Source organism: Vipera berus (genome assembly GCF_964194415.1).
Source record: "Vipera berus genome assembly, chromosome: 1".
In the NCBI taxonomy this organism is placed as follows: Eukaryota; Metazoa; Chordata; class Lepidosauria; order Squamata; family Viperidae; genus Vipera; species Vipera berus.
Genome location: NC_138202.1, coordinates 104,492,707 through 104,511,362, shown reverse-complemented (window position 1 = coordinate 104,511,362; position 18,656 = coordinate 104,492,707). Strand labels below are relative to the sequence as shown.

The window sequence follows — 18,656 nt, the reverse complement described above, 5'->3', positions numbered from 1 at the left end:
TTATAAAAGCAATACAAATAGTAGTTATATTTTATTTGAATGTTAACAGCTGTCAGTACTAAGGATACATACAGCTATCTATTCATTATCATTCTTATTAGTATTTTATTTTGATAGAAAATCAGTATCGCCCAGGTGCAATCATAACATTTATTTATTTATAATTGTATAAGCTCTTAATTTAATTGTATTTTCAAACATACCTATTTCAATGAATTCCAGCTAAACTCTAAATCTTGTTTTAGTGTTATGTGAAAGGTTTTCAGAATGATTCACAACACGTAAGTTAGATAAAGTGCCTTTGAAGGTAAAGGCAAACGTTTCCCCTGTCTAGTCATGTCCGACTCTAGGGGGCAGTGCTCATCTCCATTTCTTAGCCAAGGGACCCAGCGTGGTCCAAAGACCCTTTCCAAGGTCATGTGGCCAGCATGACTATATTCCGAGGGGCATGGAACACTGTTATCTTCCCACTGAAGTGTACCTGTTTATCTACTTGCGTTTGCATGCTTTTGAACTGCTAGGTGGAGAGATGGAGTGAGTAACAGGAGCTGACCCTAATGCATGGAGTTCAAGTCTCAAATCTGAGCTGTCAGTTTTCCAGCTTACAAGCTCAGCATATTTAACTGCTGAGACATCACCTGCCCCTCCCTCCAAAGTGACTTTTAAAAAAATAAAAATAAAATAGATTAATCTAATTTCACAGCTCGAATGGCACACTAAACTGCAGGTAACTTAAAACAGATATTTCAGATCTGGCTTTCACAAATAAATCTCAGAGACAAAGGTGTGAGTAACATCTACTTCTGGAATCTTAAGCTTATTATTCTTGAACTGAACCATGATTTAGTATTAAATCAAAATATAATCAGCTAATGAGAACTCAGAATACATAAATTTAAACCACTCAATTCTATGGGAATGAACAAATGAATATCACTGTACAACACTTGAAAAAGAAGCAGGTGGGAAATAAATACTTGGCCAAGATTAATCCTGCTGTGTATATATATTATGTCATCTTGAACATGTTGAGAACTTGCTCCTAGACATCATGATGCTGTCTGAGATATGAATAGTATCAGAAGAGGAGATAATTATATAATAAATAGACCCATGTGTATTCATGAGCTCTTTTGGATCCTAGCTATCCACTTCTAAATCTGGACTTTAAAAAAAAGGATACTTACATACATAAATCATTTGTGCAACTGGCCATGAAAGGAAATGGGCTCACAAATTCATGACATTCTTTAAAGGGGGACCAAAGCAATATGCTGCATAATGTGTATGTCCTCTGAAAACATAAAAAAGTAGAGAAATTTTTTTTAACAGTACCAAAACAGAAAACTGAAAAGCAACTCAATAAGTTCAACAGGAGCTGTTGATACAGGTTTTACAAAGAAATTATTGAGTGTCATTTGTACTTCTATAACTGTCTGGTTTGGTACAGCAACCAAACATCATAGGTACAGACTCCAACAGATAGTTAAGACTGCAGAAAGAACAATTGCAACAGTCTGCCATCCATAGAAGACCTGTATATTGCACAGGTCAAAAGGAGAGCTGAAAAAATATCTACAAGACCCCTCACATCCTGAACATAAACTGTTTCAACTCCTCCTCTCAGGAGACCACTACAGGGAGCTGCATGCCAAAACAACTAGACACAGGGACAGTGTTTTCCCTCGCTCCATCAATCTGCTGAACAACTAATTCTCACAGTGCTGTCTAATATCTATATATATTTGGCCATGTGGTATGGCTGTAGTATTATCACATTCTTCTTATTATCTTCTTTACTCCCCCATCTTATTGGGATGATGATGATGATTCTGTTGCTTTGCATATACACTGAAAGCTACTGCACTGAAGACAAATTCCTTGTGTGTAATCACACTTGGTCAATATTCTATTCTATTCTATTCTATTCTATTCTATTCTATTCTATTCTATTCTATTCTATTCTATTCTATTCTATTCTATTCTATTCTATTCTATTCTACTCTACTCTACTCTACTCTACTCTACTCTACCCTACCCTACCCTACCCTACCCTATTCTATCTGGAATAATTAACAACCCTAGCATTAAAGAAGCAGGTTGTCACTTTACTTTAAATCAATATTGTACAGGGAATAATGTTGGGCCCAAAGTATTGTTGCATGACACAAACAATTTAGAGTTATGGACAGAGAAGATAATAATATGCAACGATTCCCAATAGTGGATGCTGTTCCCTTAAACTGTGTGTCTGATCACCTCTCTTCTCTGAATGAAGCCATTCCATTTATGCATCATACATCAGAATATAAACCAATGTCATTTCATCAGCAGTAATCTGCTGATGAAATGTGTTATCATCTACCAATCTGATGTAGTTTTTGATTCTTTGGGGAGGATTTTAGATTTAGAAAAAAATACATAAACTATAATATAAATGTTCATGCCTATCAAATATATATCCTATTATAATTACAGTCTTCAACTTACAACATTTCATTTAGTGACCATTCAAAGTTACAACAGCATTGAAAAAAGTAACTTATGACCATTTTTCACACTTATGACCAATGCAACATCCTCATGGTCATGTGACCAGCATTTGGATGCTTGGCAACTGGTTCATATTTATGACAGTGGCAGTGTCTGCAGATCATGTGAACCCACCTTTTGTGATCTCCTGACAAGCAAAGTCAATGGGGAAGCCAGATTTACTTAACAACCGGGTTACGAACTTAACAACTTCAATGATTCACTTTAAAATGGTGGAAAGGAAAGTCGTAAAATGGGGCAAAACTCACTTAACAAATGTCTCACTTGGCAACATAAATTTTGGGCTCAGTTATGGTCATAAGTCGAGGACTGCCGGTGCAAAACGCATTCTTACTATGCTCTGTTAACTGAGGCACATTTTAAACATAGGTAAATAAATTTTGCAAACTCACCCCATACAGGATACATAAAGAATGTTATTGAATATATACATTAGGAAAAAAATTCTAGAAATTTATGGAAAACTGAACTATATTAGTCAAAATTATAATAAATGTATCTGGTTTTTTGTTTGTTACTGACAATTGCCTATAAATAGAAAAGTTGTTTCACAGGTGCTCATCTAAATGCTTAAAATCTAATTAAATTCTTATAGCAGGCATTTCCAAGTATCTACAGACTATAGCTTTAAATGATAAAATATTAAATTCTGAAAAATAATAAAGGATACGATATGAAAACCAACCAAGACGTAATAAGAATATAATTCATCAGCTAACCATATTCATCAGCTAATGTAACCCCTCAGCTTGTTTTGTTCCAAACAGAAAGAATTATATCTTTTGAAGTAAAAACTTACAGTATATAAAAACTAGTTGAAATTAGACAGAATCAGATTTTTTTTTCTGTTTCACTGCTTGATTGCTATGTTGTCTTTTTTTCAGGAAATCTAAACAACATGTACAATTCCCACAGCCACCAACTTGTGAGGCATATTAAGCTGAGAGATAGCTTTAGTCAGCCTCAGTGGTAGAGCATGGTCTAAAACTTGGGTCTTCCTTGTCACAATCCAATAACCACGTTACTATACTTCACTGATTGCTCCTATGACACTTTTGGCATTTATGTCAGCTAAGAAAAACATATAAGCCAGTATGGCAGACTTACATAATAAAAGGGCAATGATTGTGACTGAATAGATAAAAAAGCTTCACATTTAGAACGAAATCTTGTGTGATGTGTTGAATAATCATACTTACCTGCAAAAATGCATTAGTTCGAGTCAAACAGGGTGGTTCATAACTAAAAGAGGTGCCCCAAGAACGGATGTTCTCCTGGGGAGGATTTTCCCTCCAACTTTCCACAAATTCTTCAATATCTTCTGTAATTTTTTCTGAGGGGGGGGGCAAATACACAGATGCATAAATGCAGGAAATTCACTTTATCCTTACTGTGTTTCTTTCACAATTTCCATCTAACCTCTTAAGTAATGTTAAGTTAGTTCTAATGAGTTCTGAAACGGAGTCAGTGTTCAGTCATCTAGCCATTAACACCATGCTTTCTAATGGAGTCATTGTACATATGCTAATCAGGTGCAGTGAAGACAATTCAAATGCTTTCATTGCTATTGATAGAATAGTATTGTAACATACACTGGGAATCTTCACTCAGAATAATGTTGGAGTTTATGATGTTTTTTCTATGAATTTTAAAAATTCTTTTTGCATTAGTCCTCTCTAGAGATTTTCTGTCATACTGTGTGGGCATCTAACAATCATGGGATGAGTCTCTAATCAATAAAGCATATACATGCAAATACACAGAAAATGCATACTATAGGACATACATTACTGATTACGATCCCGTAACACAAGCAATCTGTCTGTATAAGCTGTGGAGAAGAGTATCGTGAGAACTTTTCTGCATACACCTTGGAAGGACTTTTTTTTTTAGTATATTAGAGGAGATCATGATTTTTCTCTCTTATTTGACTGATTACAAGAGCCCTGACTTTCCAGTTCCCATCCATTTTTCCATATAATGAAATCTGTACTTATGGCCCAAAATAGAAGGTCAGGCTGTTTAAAAAATACCTTGCTTTGCACAATATTGTCTTAACTCCTAAACTACATTAGTTTAGTTCTAATGTTCCTACGTCTTAAATATTCCATGCAGATAAAACTAGAACGATTTGATATGTATGTATTTTTTCTATGTTCAGTTTCATAATATAATATAAGGTAACATAACGTAACATAATGTTACATAACATAACATATAAGGAACAGTTGCTGGAATTGGGTATGTCTAGTTTAATGAAGAGAAGGATGAGGGGTGACATGATAGCAGTGTTCCAATATCTCAGGGGCTGCCACAGAGAAGAGGGAGTCAGGCTATTCTCCAAAGCACCTGAAAGCAGGACAAGAAACAACGGATGGAAACTAATCAAGGAGAGAAGCAACCTAGAACTAAGGAGAAACTTCCTGACAGTTAGAACAATTAACCAGTGGAACAACCTGCCTCCAGAAGCTGTGAATGCTCCAACACTGGAAGTTTTTAAGAAGAGACTGGACAGCCATTTGTCTGAAATGGTATAGGGTTTCCTGCCTGAGCAGGGGGTTGGACTACTAGATGACCTCCAAGGTCCCTTCCAAATTATTATTGTTGTTGTTGTTGTTATTTCATACTGAGCTGCCCAAAGTAAAATTATCCTCAAGTGTTGGATTTCACTTAAACCATTTATTATAATCTGTATTTTATTTACATTTCATTTCCTTGGATATCTTTTTAAAGGATTACACATGACATACATATTATACTGAACAAACATTGGAATTCAAGCAAATACTCACCGTAACTTGTGGAAAGCTCATCCTGCAGAATGGCATTGTTATTACCACACAGTCCATGGGTTTTACCCAAGTAATCAGGAGCCATCTTAATATAAACAGCAGATATTCCATCCCAAGCTAAAGAGAATGCATACTGATGTCTAACAATGACATATCCAGCTACTTTTTGTATATGTAATTTCCCTATGGTATACGGTAATTGTATTCTAGGAGACAAAACAAACATCGCCATAAAGAAAGGAGCATAGTTTTCTTTTCAAATTCCCATTTTCAGCTTTGTGATTCTATAACTGCCAATGAAAGTCAAGCAGAATTACTGCCTTCAACTGCACAGATCTTATTATTGAGTCATGTTCCTATTAATGGAAAATAAAGGCACCATTTTTTGATGAACTTGTTAGTAACAATGTTCTTAATATGGCTTGGAGAACAATCTTAACTCCCTGGTTTTGAATAGCTATGTTTCTTGTGGAGAACTAGGGCTTTGTGAAAAAGTATAGAAAAAGGCAAGCAGAGGGAAGAATTCAGTTGGTCCAGAGATATGCTGCGGCCCATAAAACAAAAATATTTCAAATAGACTGTGCTGCAAATTGCTACAGTCTGCCTGGAAATGTAAATTTACATTTTTCAATATGTTTTTAGTCCCCCATTGGCATTAAAGATGCCCTTCTGTAACCCTGCTTCTTATGTTGGTCAGCTATATAGCTTTTGACAGATTCAGCGAAAGTATCCCTCTGATTCCAGAAACACCTGTCTGTCAGCAGAAAGTTATAGGAAGTTTTTATTTTTAAAAAATAACTATTCATCTCAATTGCACAATGCATTACAAAGTATTTACTATATATTGTCCACAGGAATGAAACTGGTCTATATTTAGAAACTACAAAGAATACTTAAATCTGCAATGTTAAAATAACAGCGCAGGTAAACAATACCATGAAAGGTGAGAATATACGTTTAACTTACCCAATGCCTCTGTAAGTAACCTCATTACTTAATCTTATTTCTTCTTCTCCAGAAAAATATAAGCTAACAGATCGTTTACAGGAATATGGAAAATAACTGCATTCTGGATCATTATGGATCTGCAAAAAAAAAGTGAGATAACCATTTGCATACAACTTCAGAAACAGGATCCTAAATAACATTGAAATTATAAACATTAGATCAATGCCTATATCTTAACTATTGCTGAATTGATTATTAGCTTGACACCACATTTGGTAACAACTCTATTCCCCAAAATACAAAACAGTACATATAAGTGAAGCTTGGAACATTTAGGTTCAATCAAAATCCACATTCTTTGGAACACTACTAAGCTGGAATCTCTGCAGTCTTCAACATTTGCATGAAACATTGTTTAATTAATCTCCAATTGCCCTTGCTCCCAAAACCTTGCCAAACTTAGAAAGATTTTCATGATCACAAATCATGAAGCAAAAGGGGTTACAAAAGTAAGAAGTATCAATGTTTTTAACCATCATGCGCAGAAAAGCACTTTGTATGGGTGCATGAAATCTCAATCAAACAACAATAGAAAAAAACAGAATCATCCATCACACACACCTATTCTGACATTCTCTGAAACAGATAGTGTCGGAAGTGTCATATTACACAAATAGCCCATCTACTAAACTAACTAGTTAATTCATAAACCCCAGAGCTGAGGAAAACAACTATACTACACAATACCCCTTTGTTCTTATTTTCACTTACTTGTATGGAAAAACTCTGTTCATCTAATTCATTCTGCCTGACAAGAACATATGTAGATTTCCCAGAGAAAAAATAGTAAAGTCCATCAAAGGTTTCATAATGATATTGTCCCCACGTTCGGCAAATGTTGTCTCGTTCTGTTCCCATGTTATGTACTATAGCAAAAGAAGAGGGAAAGAAGTATTCAGAAGCGATACTACTCTTGGCTTAACTTGCATCCAAGAAAGTGATGATTGTTAACATTTAGCCAGAAGAGGGAAAATATTTGTTTTCACAATAGGCATGGTGACACATAACACTTATGGTTGTTGGGATTCCTGCCCTCATCCTTTTCTTCTTCAGAATAGGGCATGAAAACTCCAAACTATAGATTTGTGCCTTTGGGGCAATTGTGTTGATTATGAGAATAAGCCATGTTAAAGGTTATTTCTGCATCTTAGATTCTAGGTACAATGGGTGGCTTAAAATGGTATTCTCTCCTTACCTATCTGACATCTTGATCCAGTTGCATTATATCGACTACAGTTGCACATTTTCCAGTGTACACATTCACCTCCATTGAAGCATGCAAATGAACCTAAATCTATTTTTAAAAAAATAATATGCAATATTTTGTTACAAGTTACGTATATTCTAACTAGGTGGCTACAGGAAAATATATCATTAGAACGTACCATACCTTATAACTAATGTTAGAAATCTTCTCAGCAAATAATTATAATTTATGGTATTTTATTCTATATGACAATGATTTCTGAATATATATTAAGAGGACTTAATCATTTGAAATACAACAAAATGAAGTCAGTGTACTTTGGATAAACATTACATATTGCAGTAATATTCCATCAAAGTAGAAACTATCTTGGATCAAATTACACTGAAGGCATTCCCCAGATTTTCTTTCAAGTGAAAGAAAAATCACTTTATTGACCTACCATTGATTTAAATGAGACACAGTTCTTTGAGCACTTGATGTGATCAAATTAAACTTAATAAAACTGAGATTCCTATTCTGTGTTCTTAGGAAGGAGCAGCTCCCATTCATTAAAACACCTGCTAAATTCCATAACCAAATAAAAGTAAATGTTCAGCAATTGTCAGAGTATTGACTATACTCTGAGGACAGCAGTTCAATAACCAATTACAGACTATTTTCCATATGATATTTTCTTGTAATGTTTTATTAATGTTTTTGTTCCCTGTTTTGACTCAACACCTGTTTCTACAGGTGCCCAGCTTATGATGTCAGCTCTGCAGAATTTTAATAGAAATAGTATTCTTGATTTAATAATTCACCCAGCTAGAATTCTTGAGCTGGACTGAATGTCAGTCTTTCCAGGTAAACCAGATAGGAAACATGACGAGATAAGCTAAGTCTACTTTACTGCAAGGCTACATTAACAGAATCCTTCAGCTCTGAAAGTACAAAGTTCCCACTCACCACTCTGAACTGCTAGACCAATTAGATCCTTCCTAAGTTCTTTGACTATTAACCAATTGCAGGCGCATCTTTTGTCTCCTAGGCAGCAACTCCAAGGAAGATGCAAGGTTATCCATGCATTCCATTACCTTGACCGTCTTTATATACCATTTGCCCTACTCTTTCTGTTCTCTTTCATCTTTGGGCTTTTATGAAATTTTCCTTCCCTTTCTTTTCCTGCCTCTGGATTAGAATTATTATTTTTATAAAGCAACAGGAGCAAAATCTCTTGTTCTGCCATTCTGGGCATAACCATCATCCAACACTTGAGTTTTTAATAACGCTGAGCAAAATAAAATGTATAGGCTTCTCTGGGAAATAAAATAGCTCTTTTTTCATCCTTTTTTCCTATTTGAGGCAGCTTTACTTAGCTTTATACAAGCCATTCTTTGTGCTAGCCAAAATCCTGCACTTCCCAAATTTGATGGGGAAAATTCTTTTAATTAAGAAATATGAAAGGAATCAGCTTACAGAGAATTATTCCTTGCAAGCTGAAATTTCTGAGAACCTCCCTTTGTGTAAAGAAACAAACAGCATTTGCAAAAAAGGTACTATATCCTCATGATTAAAGACTAATAGATAAATTAAAATACAGGTAGTCCCCAACTTACGACCACAATAGAGCTCAAAATTTATCTTGCTAAGTGAGAAATTTGTTAAGTGAATTTTGCCCCATTTTACAATTTTTCTTGCCACATTTGTTAAGTGAATCACTGCAGTTGTTAAATTAGTAACACAGTTGTAAAGTGAATCTGGTTTCTCCGTTGACTTTGCTTGTCAGAAGGTAAATAAAAGGGGCTCACATGACCTCAAGACACTGCAATCGTCATAAATGTGAGTCAGTTGTCAAGCATCCCAATGTAAATCCCATGACCCTGGGGATGCTGCAACAGTCATTAGTGTGAAAAATGGTCACTTTTTTCAGTGCCATTGTAACTTTGAACAGTCACTAAGCGAACTGTTATAAGTTGAGGACTACCTGTATACTATTATTTCATCATTGGAAATGCAACATTATAAGGAAAATTGTATGGCCAATTAAATAACTTGATAGGCTATCCTATTTAAAATCCAGGATTTTTCCCCCTCAGTCATAAGTAAACTGGCACTCTACTGACTTAATTACGAGAATCATTTGGAAATATTATGCTAGTTCTGCAATTCTTTATTTATCCACTTTATTTAACAAAATTTATAAACCTCCTCAAGTCCCATAGACTCAGAACAATGAATATTTTAGACTATCTAAATACAGTCAAAATAAACCAAGTATCTAAGAAAGCTGTCAGAACTTGCTGTAATAATATCAGTTTAACATGCTTCCAAAGAGCAATAGTGTTTTTATAATTCTGAGAATAAACTGCTTCATAAATAGGAAGCCATCACTGAAAAGGACTGTCATTTGGTACATGCTCCAATAACTTTAGGAAGAGATGAGGACCACAATGTCCACATAAGCTGAGGGCCACCACTGAAAAAGAGTGGTATATATTCTACGAACCTCAGAAAATGTCGGAGATCCTTAACTGGCCACCCACACACAAATTGATGCTTTATCCAGGGGTAGGCAACCTTGGCTCTTTTATGACTCGTGGACTTCAACTCCCAGAATTCCTCAGCCAGCCACGCTGAGGGGAAAGGGAGAGATTTCCAAGCTGAGCCATGCTGGTTCAGGAATTCTGGGAATTGAAATCCACGAGTCATAAAAGAGCCAAGGTTGCCTACCCCTGCTTTATACTGTATGTAATAAACAGCACTTGTGAATTAAGCCAGGAAACCTGTCAGGAAACAATAAGGTAACTTCAAAATTGGTGTTATTCTACAAGGATGGCAGAACTCCATCAGCCATTTTGCTGCTGAATGTTGTACCTTGCAAGTTCAACTTTGGAAAATGCTCAAATAAAATTTGATTTAATTTACTTCTATGATGAAATAAGGTGATTTTTTAAAATTTACAAATAATTTGGAGAGCTTACTTGATGAATCACAGAATATGTTACGGAATCTTCTTTCCCTGTATGAAGAAGCTGTGGTAGAGGAAGAATTATAAGATGAGAATCCAGATACCTGCATTAAAAAAAAATCTATTAATTTGAAATAACATATAATAGTCCATTATTCATATGTGTAAATGGATTAGAAAAATGTACCAATGATTGAAAAAGTTATGACACATTATTTTGTTGCAAATTAAAATATTTCATTGCGGTACAGCACAGAAACTTAAGTCCTCAAAAATATGCTTTATTGAACCTTTGCAAAATATATTTATTGTAGTTGCACAATCATGGTGCCATCTATGTCACTGGAGTTATTTCTTAACTCTTGCCCCTTCTAATTGTATTTATCTGCATTTATTTCTTCAATGTGGGGTTTTTGTGGGTTTATTTTTTTTTAGTAATAGAAATCCTTCTTCCATCCCCTAGTCCAGGGATCCCCAATCCCTGGGCCGCAACCTGTTCGAAACAGGGTTGTGGGAGAAATGGCAAGCACATGCATGTGAAGCTCCACTTGCTCTAGCAGTGGGCAAGGACACACATGAAGCTCCACTAGCACAAGCTCCAGTCATGCAAATGGAGCTTCAAGTGCGAGCACCCTCTGTTCACACAAGTGGAGCTTTGTGCATGAGTATAAGTGCCCTCTACTCAAGTGCCCTGCTCTCATGCAAGTGGAACTTCGCACATGAGCACAGGCACCCTCCGCTTGCGGCGAGTGGAGGGTGGGCACATGCGCCATTCACAAAATGGAGCTGTGCGTGCGCGCGTGCACCTGCCACTCACACTCACCCCTGCCAAGCTACAAAGGTTGTGGACCGTTGCCCTAGTCTAACTTGGCCTTACAAAAAGATTCTGAAGGAAGAAAGATGGAATGAATACACACACATATAATATATTAATGTTTGCAGTTATAAAGATAAAAGACTAAGTATAGTTGTTAATTGGTTCCAAACAAATTTTTCCCATAAGGAATAATATATTAGTCACAACATCGACGAGTTCTAGCTTGCGTGTCAAGTACCAAACAAACAGCAAATAACAGGACAAAATTTTCACATAAAAATGCATCAAGTACACAATTTGACGTTTCAAAGCAGTCAAGTACTGAGGTACACTGTAGTCCTACACTTATAACCATGTGTTTATTGACCTTTTGCAGTTAGGGCAGCACTGAAAAAAGTGACTGATGATTGGTCTTTGCACTTATGACTGTTGTGTTTATCCCTATGGTCATGTTGATCAAAATTCAGGTACTTGGCAACCAGCATTTATTTATGATGGTGGCAGTATTCTAGGGTCATTTAATTGCCATTTATGACCTTACCAGAGAGCTTCAACAAGCAAAGTCATTGGGGAAAAGTGGATTTGCTTAATGACTATGCGATTCACTTAACAACCATGGTGATTTGCTTAACGATTATGGCAAAAATAGTTGCAAAATTGGACACAACTCACTTAATAATCACAGCTTAGCAACAGAAGTTCCAGTCTGATGATTTCCCTCTTCATCCCAAATACAAACAATTTCAGCAACTTATCACCTTCTCTAAGAATACAATAAAACATCTCTTCCTCTCATATGTCATATTCTATCTATAAACAAATTCTTAGTCTTGTCAACCTATCCTAGTCAACAAAAATCCATTAACAGTTATCAGAAAAGAATATATATATATTAGCCTTAATCAAATAAACAAATATTCCTTCCTTTTACTTTAACACACTAACTTATAATTTTCTCTAAAAATACAACAAAACCTTTAAAGCCTCATTATTTGGTCCTGGTCAGCAAACTCCATTAAGGGTTACCAGAAACAGCATCATACTATATGTATTTTAATCTTGATCAAATACATAGCTTTATACTCTTTCCCTTAGATTTTAACCTTCTTGATCTTTAATCCCTTTAAATGGTGTCCCAGAATTTAATTTCTTTTTCTCTCTGTCTCTTCTGAACAATTCCTCAAACTTCAACAAGTCTTGTTTGTAAGTCCAAAGTCACAAAATTATCCATGTCACTCTATTTTATATTCCTTTTAATTATTAAGACATGAGTAAATTTCATTTGTATATTCATTGCAAAATCTTTTTCCAGTAACATGGCTTTAATAATATTCAGTACCTTTCTTTTATACCTGCCAAATATTTTACATGTACTCTGAGCAACTTAATTAATATCAACGGCCTGAAGATAAGGCAACAAAAGAGGCTGCTTCCAGTTCTTGGACTCTTTTAATAAAAACACAGTTTTCCTGCCAGTTGATTTAATTTCCTATGTGTATTTTGTATACTTTTTTTCTGTCTACTGAAGTTTTCAGTAACAAAAATTGGAGAAAAACAAAAGACAGAATCTGAATTTAGAGGAGTTAAATAGGCTGTACAAAATAAAAAGAATAGGGTTTTTTGTGCAAATAGCATGGATGAAGTTTTGTTTTGTATTCTTTATTCTTCCCACTTTCAATGAACATATTTACACTGATAAAGTACAATAAATTAAAACAATGTATCTTAATTGTCTTTAATCCTTATTATAGCTGCAAGATTCAATTGAAGGGGAAGCAATGTAGAAATACTGTATGTTAAATAATAAATGCACTTTTATTAAACGTATTCAAACTATTAATTCCCAAGTATTTGTTAACTTGGGAATTAATGGAAAGAAAGCAAGATACGTATCGACTTTTCTCAAATGCCACTCCCAAACTTCTGAATGAGGCCTAAATGTTAAACAAGACTTCTCTCAATTAAAAACAGGAAATATATTTTAGTGATTATTTTTAGATAAACCGTTAAATGATAATACAGTAATCATTTCCAATAACTCATCCTGATGTTTATTTTCTTATTCTTGCTTGCTTTTAATAAAACTGATGACATTTTACTCCTTTAAAATGTAATAATCAAAATCTGGCGGAGCAAGTAAAACACCTCAGGCCATATGCTTTGAATTATTGTGAATTTGATTGAAAGAATGATTATCATGTCATTCACATTATACATTTTGTTATAAATCTTATAAAATAAAATTTATAGAATCTAATTCATTTTTATAATTGTAAATTTATAAAATGGACCCAAAATTCATATCTCCTTGTGCTGTGTAATCTTTTTATTAATTTTTTATTATTTATTTTGGGGGAAAATGCATTTTAAGTATGATGTATTATTAAATATATGTAGTGATAAATTGCTTCTAAAGTGACATAGTTGTTTTTTCTTGAATCTGTTAAACCAGTTGTATGACACATTTATACATTTTAATACATTTCTTCTATTCAAAATATAAAGGGGAAGCATTTTGCTTAATGCTAAGTACATAAATGATCCGACTGTTCATCGTACCATTCCAATAAAAGAAGAGAGGTCAAGGCATTTGCTAGCAAATATGTCTGCTGATGAAAGTAAACTCTTTTTGAATTGCAAAGCTATCTATAACTCAAGTTTTTTCCTCAATCCTGCCAAAAAAGAAAATAGTAAAGGTATTCAGATCAGGAGTTTAAAAACTCAGTGTCAAAAGACGGAAGGAAAATAATCATAGGATTATAAACTTACATACAGGATATGCTAGTCTGGGAATTGTTCATTCATCACTCCAACTTTTAAAACTCTAAAAACAGCTGCAGAGTTGGTGCCTTACCTGATTGCTAAGGACACTAGGATCTCGTTTCTGAGGAACCGCACTGCTGTCATTCCTAAGGAAGAAAAGAACAAGGCTGGATTTGTTGAGCAGAGGTAATCTGCACCTTTCTTACTCATGCAGAACTTAGGAAAACTGCACCTCCACTCAATTTGAGGCCTCCTGACTGAATCAGAAGACAAAAAAAATGGAATTTAAGGGGTGCCCCTTAATTCTTGATGCTGCAGAAAATAAAGCCTTGTCTTTGAGAGCTTTGATTGCTACTGCTCAGTCAGCAATAACGAATTCCTTTCTTTATTTTTTTTCAGTGTCCTTTTAGTAATTCTATTTTTCCTTTATAAGAAACTTTAACTTACTTTTAAAGGAAGTAAGAACATTATTCACTTCTGAAATTAGGAGGCATTCACTGATGTTGAATATTTTAATACAGTTTAAATTTTATTGGTAGAAATGCTGTGTTTATGTCAAAACTTTCCCAGCAGATTGAGTACCACATATTCCAACCACCAAATCATTTCTTTGGAAAAAAATCCTTCTACCCAAATTACTTGTGCAGAAAAATCCTTTCATTTTACTATATTTATATCAATTTTCTTACATTTTCATATATTTTTCAAAGCATTCCATACTTTTCAATATTTAGCACACCAAAAAAATTTTCAAGCTCGATGGCTCATCTATAAAATTCTACAGGATGCTAAAATATGAAATAATGATTTAAAATTTCTTTCTTTGCCTGCAAAATACATATACATATAATTATCATATATTATTAGACTACGATTAATAGATATCTAAAACCAGGGCTTTTTTTCTCATAGAACACCCAGAACGGAGTTCCGGCAACTTTTTTGGATGGTACCTTGTAGGGTAGGCAAGGTGGTTTGTATGACATGTGTGAGTTCCGGCACCTTTTTCTTTTACAAAAAAAGCACTGTCTAAAACCTTGTGAAACTTAAGACTATTTTTTATTTCATAGATCAGAGCACATTTCTTTAGAAATGGACAAACTGTGACTAGGTTTATGCAATGCTAAGTCATTAGTTATGTAATTAGCTTGCTACATAAGCAAACTAATTGATTCACCCAACATGAATCAGACTACATCTTTGCTTAGATATGAAGAATTCAATGGGACTTTCTTCCCCAAAATTGCAGGAAAAGTGCACCGTGGTCCACATTGAATCATATTCACAGTTGGACTTCACAGTTGGACTTCAAAGGTTGCAGAACACGTTTTACTGATTTTACTGTAATAGCTTCCTTTGTATAGATTTTGACTGTTGCCCTTCTTTTACCTTAAACACATCTCTAAAAATTTCAGTACAACACAGAATATTGTTCCCTGACTGGTATTCTCAGGATGTTTTGGGCTTCAACTTTCATCATTCCTAGCATAGGCAGAGAATTATTGGAGTCATAGCCTAACACCTGTAGAAAGTCTTAACGGGAGTCGTGGCAAAGCTTGATAAACTTTTCAGCATCACTTTCCAAATCAGGACCACATTCCTGGGACAACCACAGCACCTATACACGAGGGACCAGGCCAGTCCTAAGCACTCAAGAATCAAAGCCCCGGAGCAGCATTTCACCAGGTATCACTTTACCCATCACAAGGGCTGCGAGGATGCCAGGCAATCTTCCCTCCACGGAACTGCCCTCTTGCAATGCAACTTGCAAAAATAGCAAAGAAAGGTGCCTTCCGCTCCAGAGACGGCGGGAGAATTTCGGCGAAACGGCCGAGACTTCCCCCCCCCCCCACACACACACACACAACACGCACGGCCCACATTTCTTACCTTGACCGCCAATAAACCGAAACCGGGGACAGTTGCGCCGCCGCGCCGCGCCAGAAGAGTCCTGCAAAAGAGGAATCGAATCGAATCGACGTGGACCAAGTGGAAGGTGCCTTTCCCTGCTCCCCGGCGAATCGGCCCTCCGGCTCTTCGCGCTCATCACCCCACGCCCCAGATCGCTCGAGCAGGAATCCCACCTGCCCGAAAGCCCACGGTCCCTGCAACTCACCGTGAAGAAGCCAGGCGCAAAGAAGCGCCCTGAAACGCCCGGAGCGCGGCTCCATCTGGGCGTCACGGCGGGAAGCTTCAGGAACGGCTGCTCAAGCCTGAGAGGAGGAGGAGGAGGAGGAGGAGGAGGAGGAGCGCGCTTGATTCCCCTTTCCCACGGCTAGAGAAGGTCTCCACGCCGGGGAGCCGGTCCGGCTGCTGGGCGGGGGAAGGCGAGGGGCGGACCCGCTGCCTGCCTCGCTTTCCCTTCTTCTTCCAGAACTTCTGTTCTCCGCTTGAGGGTAAAGGTGAGGGCGGCAGCAACCGCCAGAAGGGGCGCTTGGGGACGCCACCCTGATTAGCATAATTTTGCCCTCTCGGGAAGGGCCTTCGCCTTGCCCCGGTCCTATTTGCAAACAGCACGCTTGGTCTTCAAACGGGAACTCGCCAGCTAAGGAGATTTCTGCTTGAGAAGCTTTTTTTTTTTTAACTTTAGAACAGGGGTAGGCAACCTCGGCTCTTTTATGACTCATGGACTTCAACTCCCAGAATTCCTGAGCCAGCTGGCTCAGGAATTCTGGGAGTTGAAGTCCATGAGTCATAAAAGAGCCGAGGATGCCTACCCATGCTTTAGAAGCAGGAAAGGTCGGCAGTTTGGCGGGTCGAATCCCGAGTGCCGTGTAGCAGAGTGAGCGCCTGCTACTCGTCCCAGCTTCTGCCAACCTAGCAGTTCGAAAGCACGTAAAAATGCAAGTAGAAAAATAGGGACCACTACGGTGGGAAGGTAACAGCGTTCCGTGCGCCTTTGGTGTCTAGTCATGCCGGCCACATGACCACAGAGACATCCTCGGATGAGCGCTGGCTCTTGGGCTTTGAAACGGAGATGAGCACCGGCCCCTAGAGTTGGAAACGACTAGCACGCACGTGCAGGGGAACCTTTACCTTTACCTTTAATTAAGTACAGTAACTCGGTTGAGTAGAAGCTTGGTTTTTCGTTCCTCTCTGGAAGTGGTTTGCCATTGCCTCTTTCCTAGAGCTGAGGGAGAGCGACTGGCCCAAAGTCACCCACCTGTGATTTAGGATTTTGTGACTTAACAAAATCCCACTAAATTTATTGTATTATTTTTTTTCCTCCCACAAGAGCAATCATTTGGTGGCTTCCGCTTCCTTTCACTGGGAACATTTGAAGATAAGCCTGTTGAGAAAATAGCCTGCAAGTGTCTTTGATCATAATAATAACATTTTGATTAACTTGCTGATCAGATTAATTTGATCAACACAGCCAGGACCTCTCTTTTTTTATGTTTTGAGTCAGTCCAAAGGCACTTCCACCTAGCCCAGGGGTAGGTAACCTCGCTCTTTTATGACTCATGGACTTCAGCTCCCAGAATTCCTGAGCTGGCTCAAGAATTCTGGGAGCTGAAGTCCATGAGTCATAAAAGAGCCGAAGTTGCCTACCCCTGACCTGGCCATAAACCTGCTCAGGGATCGTCACTTCCAGTGCTTCATCCAGTTGTTCAAAGGGGGAGCGGACTAGCACGTACGTCCCAGGGGGGGGAATCTTTTCTGACATCCATACTTGTTTTTACAATGAAGGAAAGCCACCCCTTGAAGCAACAGGAACAGTAATAATTGTGGGGATGATAGCAAGGCAACCCAGAACTTGGCTGGAAGGAGAGAGAGGAAAATCCCAAGATGCAGGACAAAATGGAAGGTCTTATGAATGGGAAAATCTTCAGCTCCACAAAAAATATCACAAAGTCCTGTTTGCATTCCCTCTGCAACAGTTCAGCCAACCATTAATCATTCATTATTTATTTATTTATTTATTGATGGGATTTATATCCCGCCCTATCTCCTGAAGGACTCAGGGCGGCTCACAATAAAACATATAATAAGTGCATAAATCAAGATAAATGAAATTGAGAACATCAGTGCAATAAAAAATTAGAGAATTTAAAAATGAATTAAAAATACTAAATATAAATTAATTAAGATGCCTGTCAGTCTAGGTCAGCTTGGTGGAACAGGTGTGTTTTGAGGCCGCGGCGAAAGGATTGGAGGTTTTGGGCTATCCGAAGCTCAGGGGGGAGCTGATTCCATAGGGTTGGTGCTCCCACAGAGAAGGCCCTCCCCCTGGGGGTCGCCAGCCGACATTGCCTAGCTGACGGTACCCTGAGGAGGCCTTCTCTGTGTGAGCGTACTGGACGATGGGAATTTGTTCCCGGCAGCAGATGGTCCTGCAAGTATCCCGGACCTAAGCCATGTAGGGCTTTAAAGGTAAGTACCAGCACCTTGAATCTCACCCGGAGGGCAACTGGTAGCCAATGCAGCTCCCGCAGGAGGGGTGTAATATGGGAGTATCGGGAAGCTCCCATCACAACCCGCGCAGCTGCATTCTGCACCAGCTGAAGCCTCCGGGTGGTCTTTAAGGGCAGCCCCATGTAGAGAGCATTACAGTAATCAATACGG

The 18,656-nt window shown here is 37.4% G+C and overlaps 1 protein-coding gene across 1 annotated transcript in view; it reads right to left on the bottom strand.

Annotated features, from left to right (window-relative positions):
• OTOG (otogelin) overlaps positions 1-16,261 on the bottom strand; it is a gene marked incomplete at its 5' end in the record, with an annotated part of 105,734 nt that extends 89,473 nt beyond the window's left edge. The window contains 9 exons of the mRNA XM_081330296.1: positions 1,188-1,294; positions 3,753-3,886; positions 5,346-5,551; positions 6,312-6,430; positions 7,065-7,219; positions 7,549-7,647; positions 10,524-10,614; positions 14,182-14,236; positions 15,981-16,261. Coding sequence (XP_081186422.1) covers positions 1,188-1,294; positions 3,753-3,886; positions 5,346-5,551; positions 6,312-6,430; positions 7,065-7,219; positions 7,549-7,647; positions 10,524-10,614; positions 14,182-14,236; positions 15,981-16,261 — 1,247 coding nt within the window. The remainder of the gene's footprint in view (positions 1-1,187; positions 1,295-3,752; positions 3,887-5,345; positions 5,552-6,311; positions 6,431-7,064; positions 7,220-7,548; positions 7,648-10,523; positions 10,615-14,181; positions 14,237-15,980) is intronic.
• Positions 16,262-18,656: the final 2,395 nt, after the last annotated feature.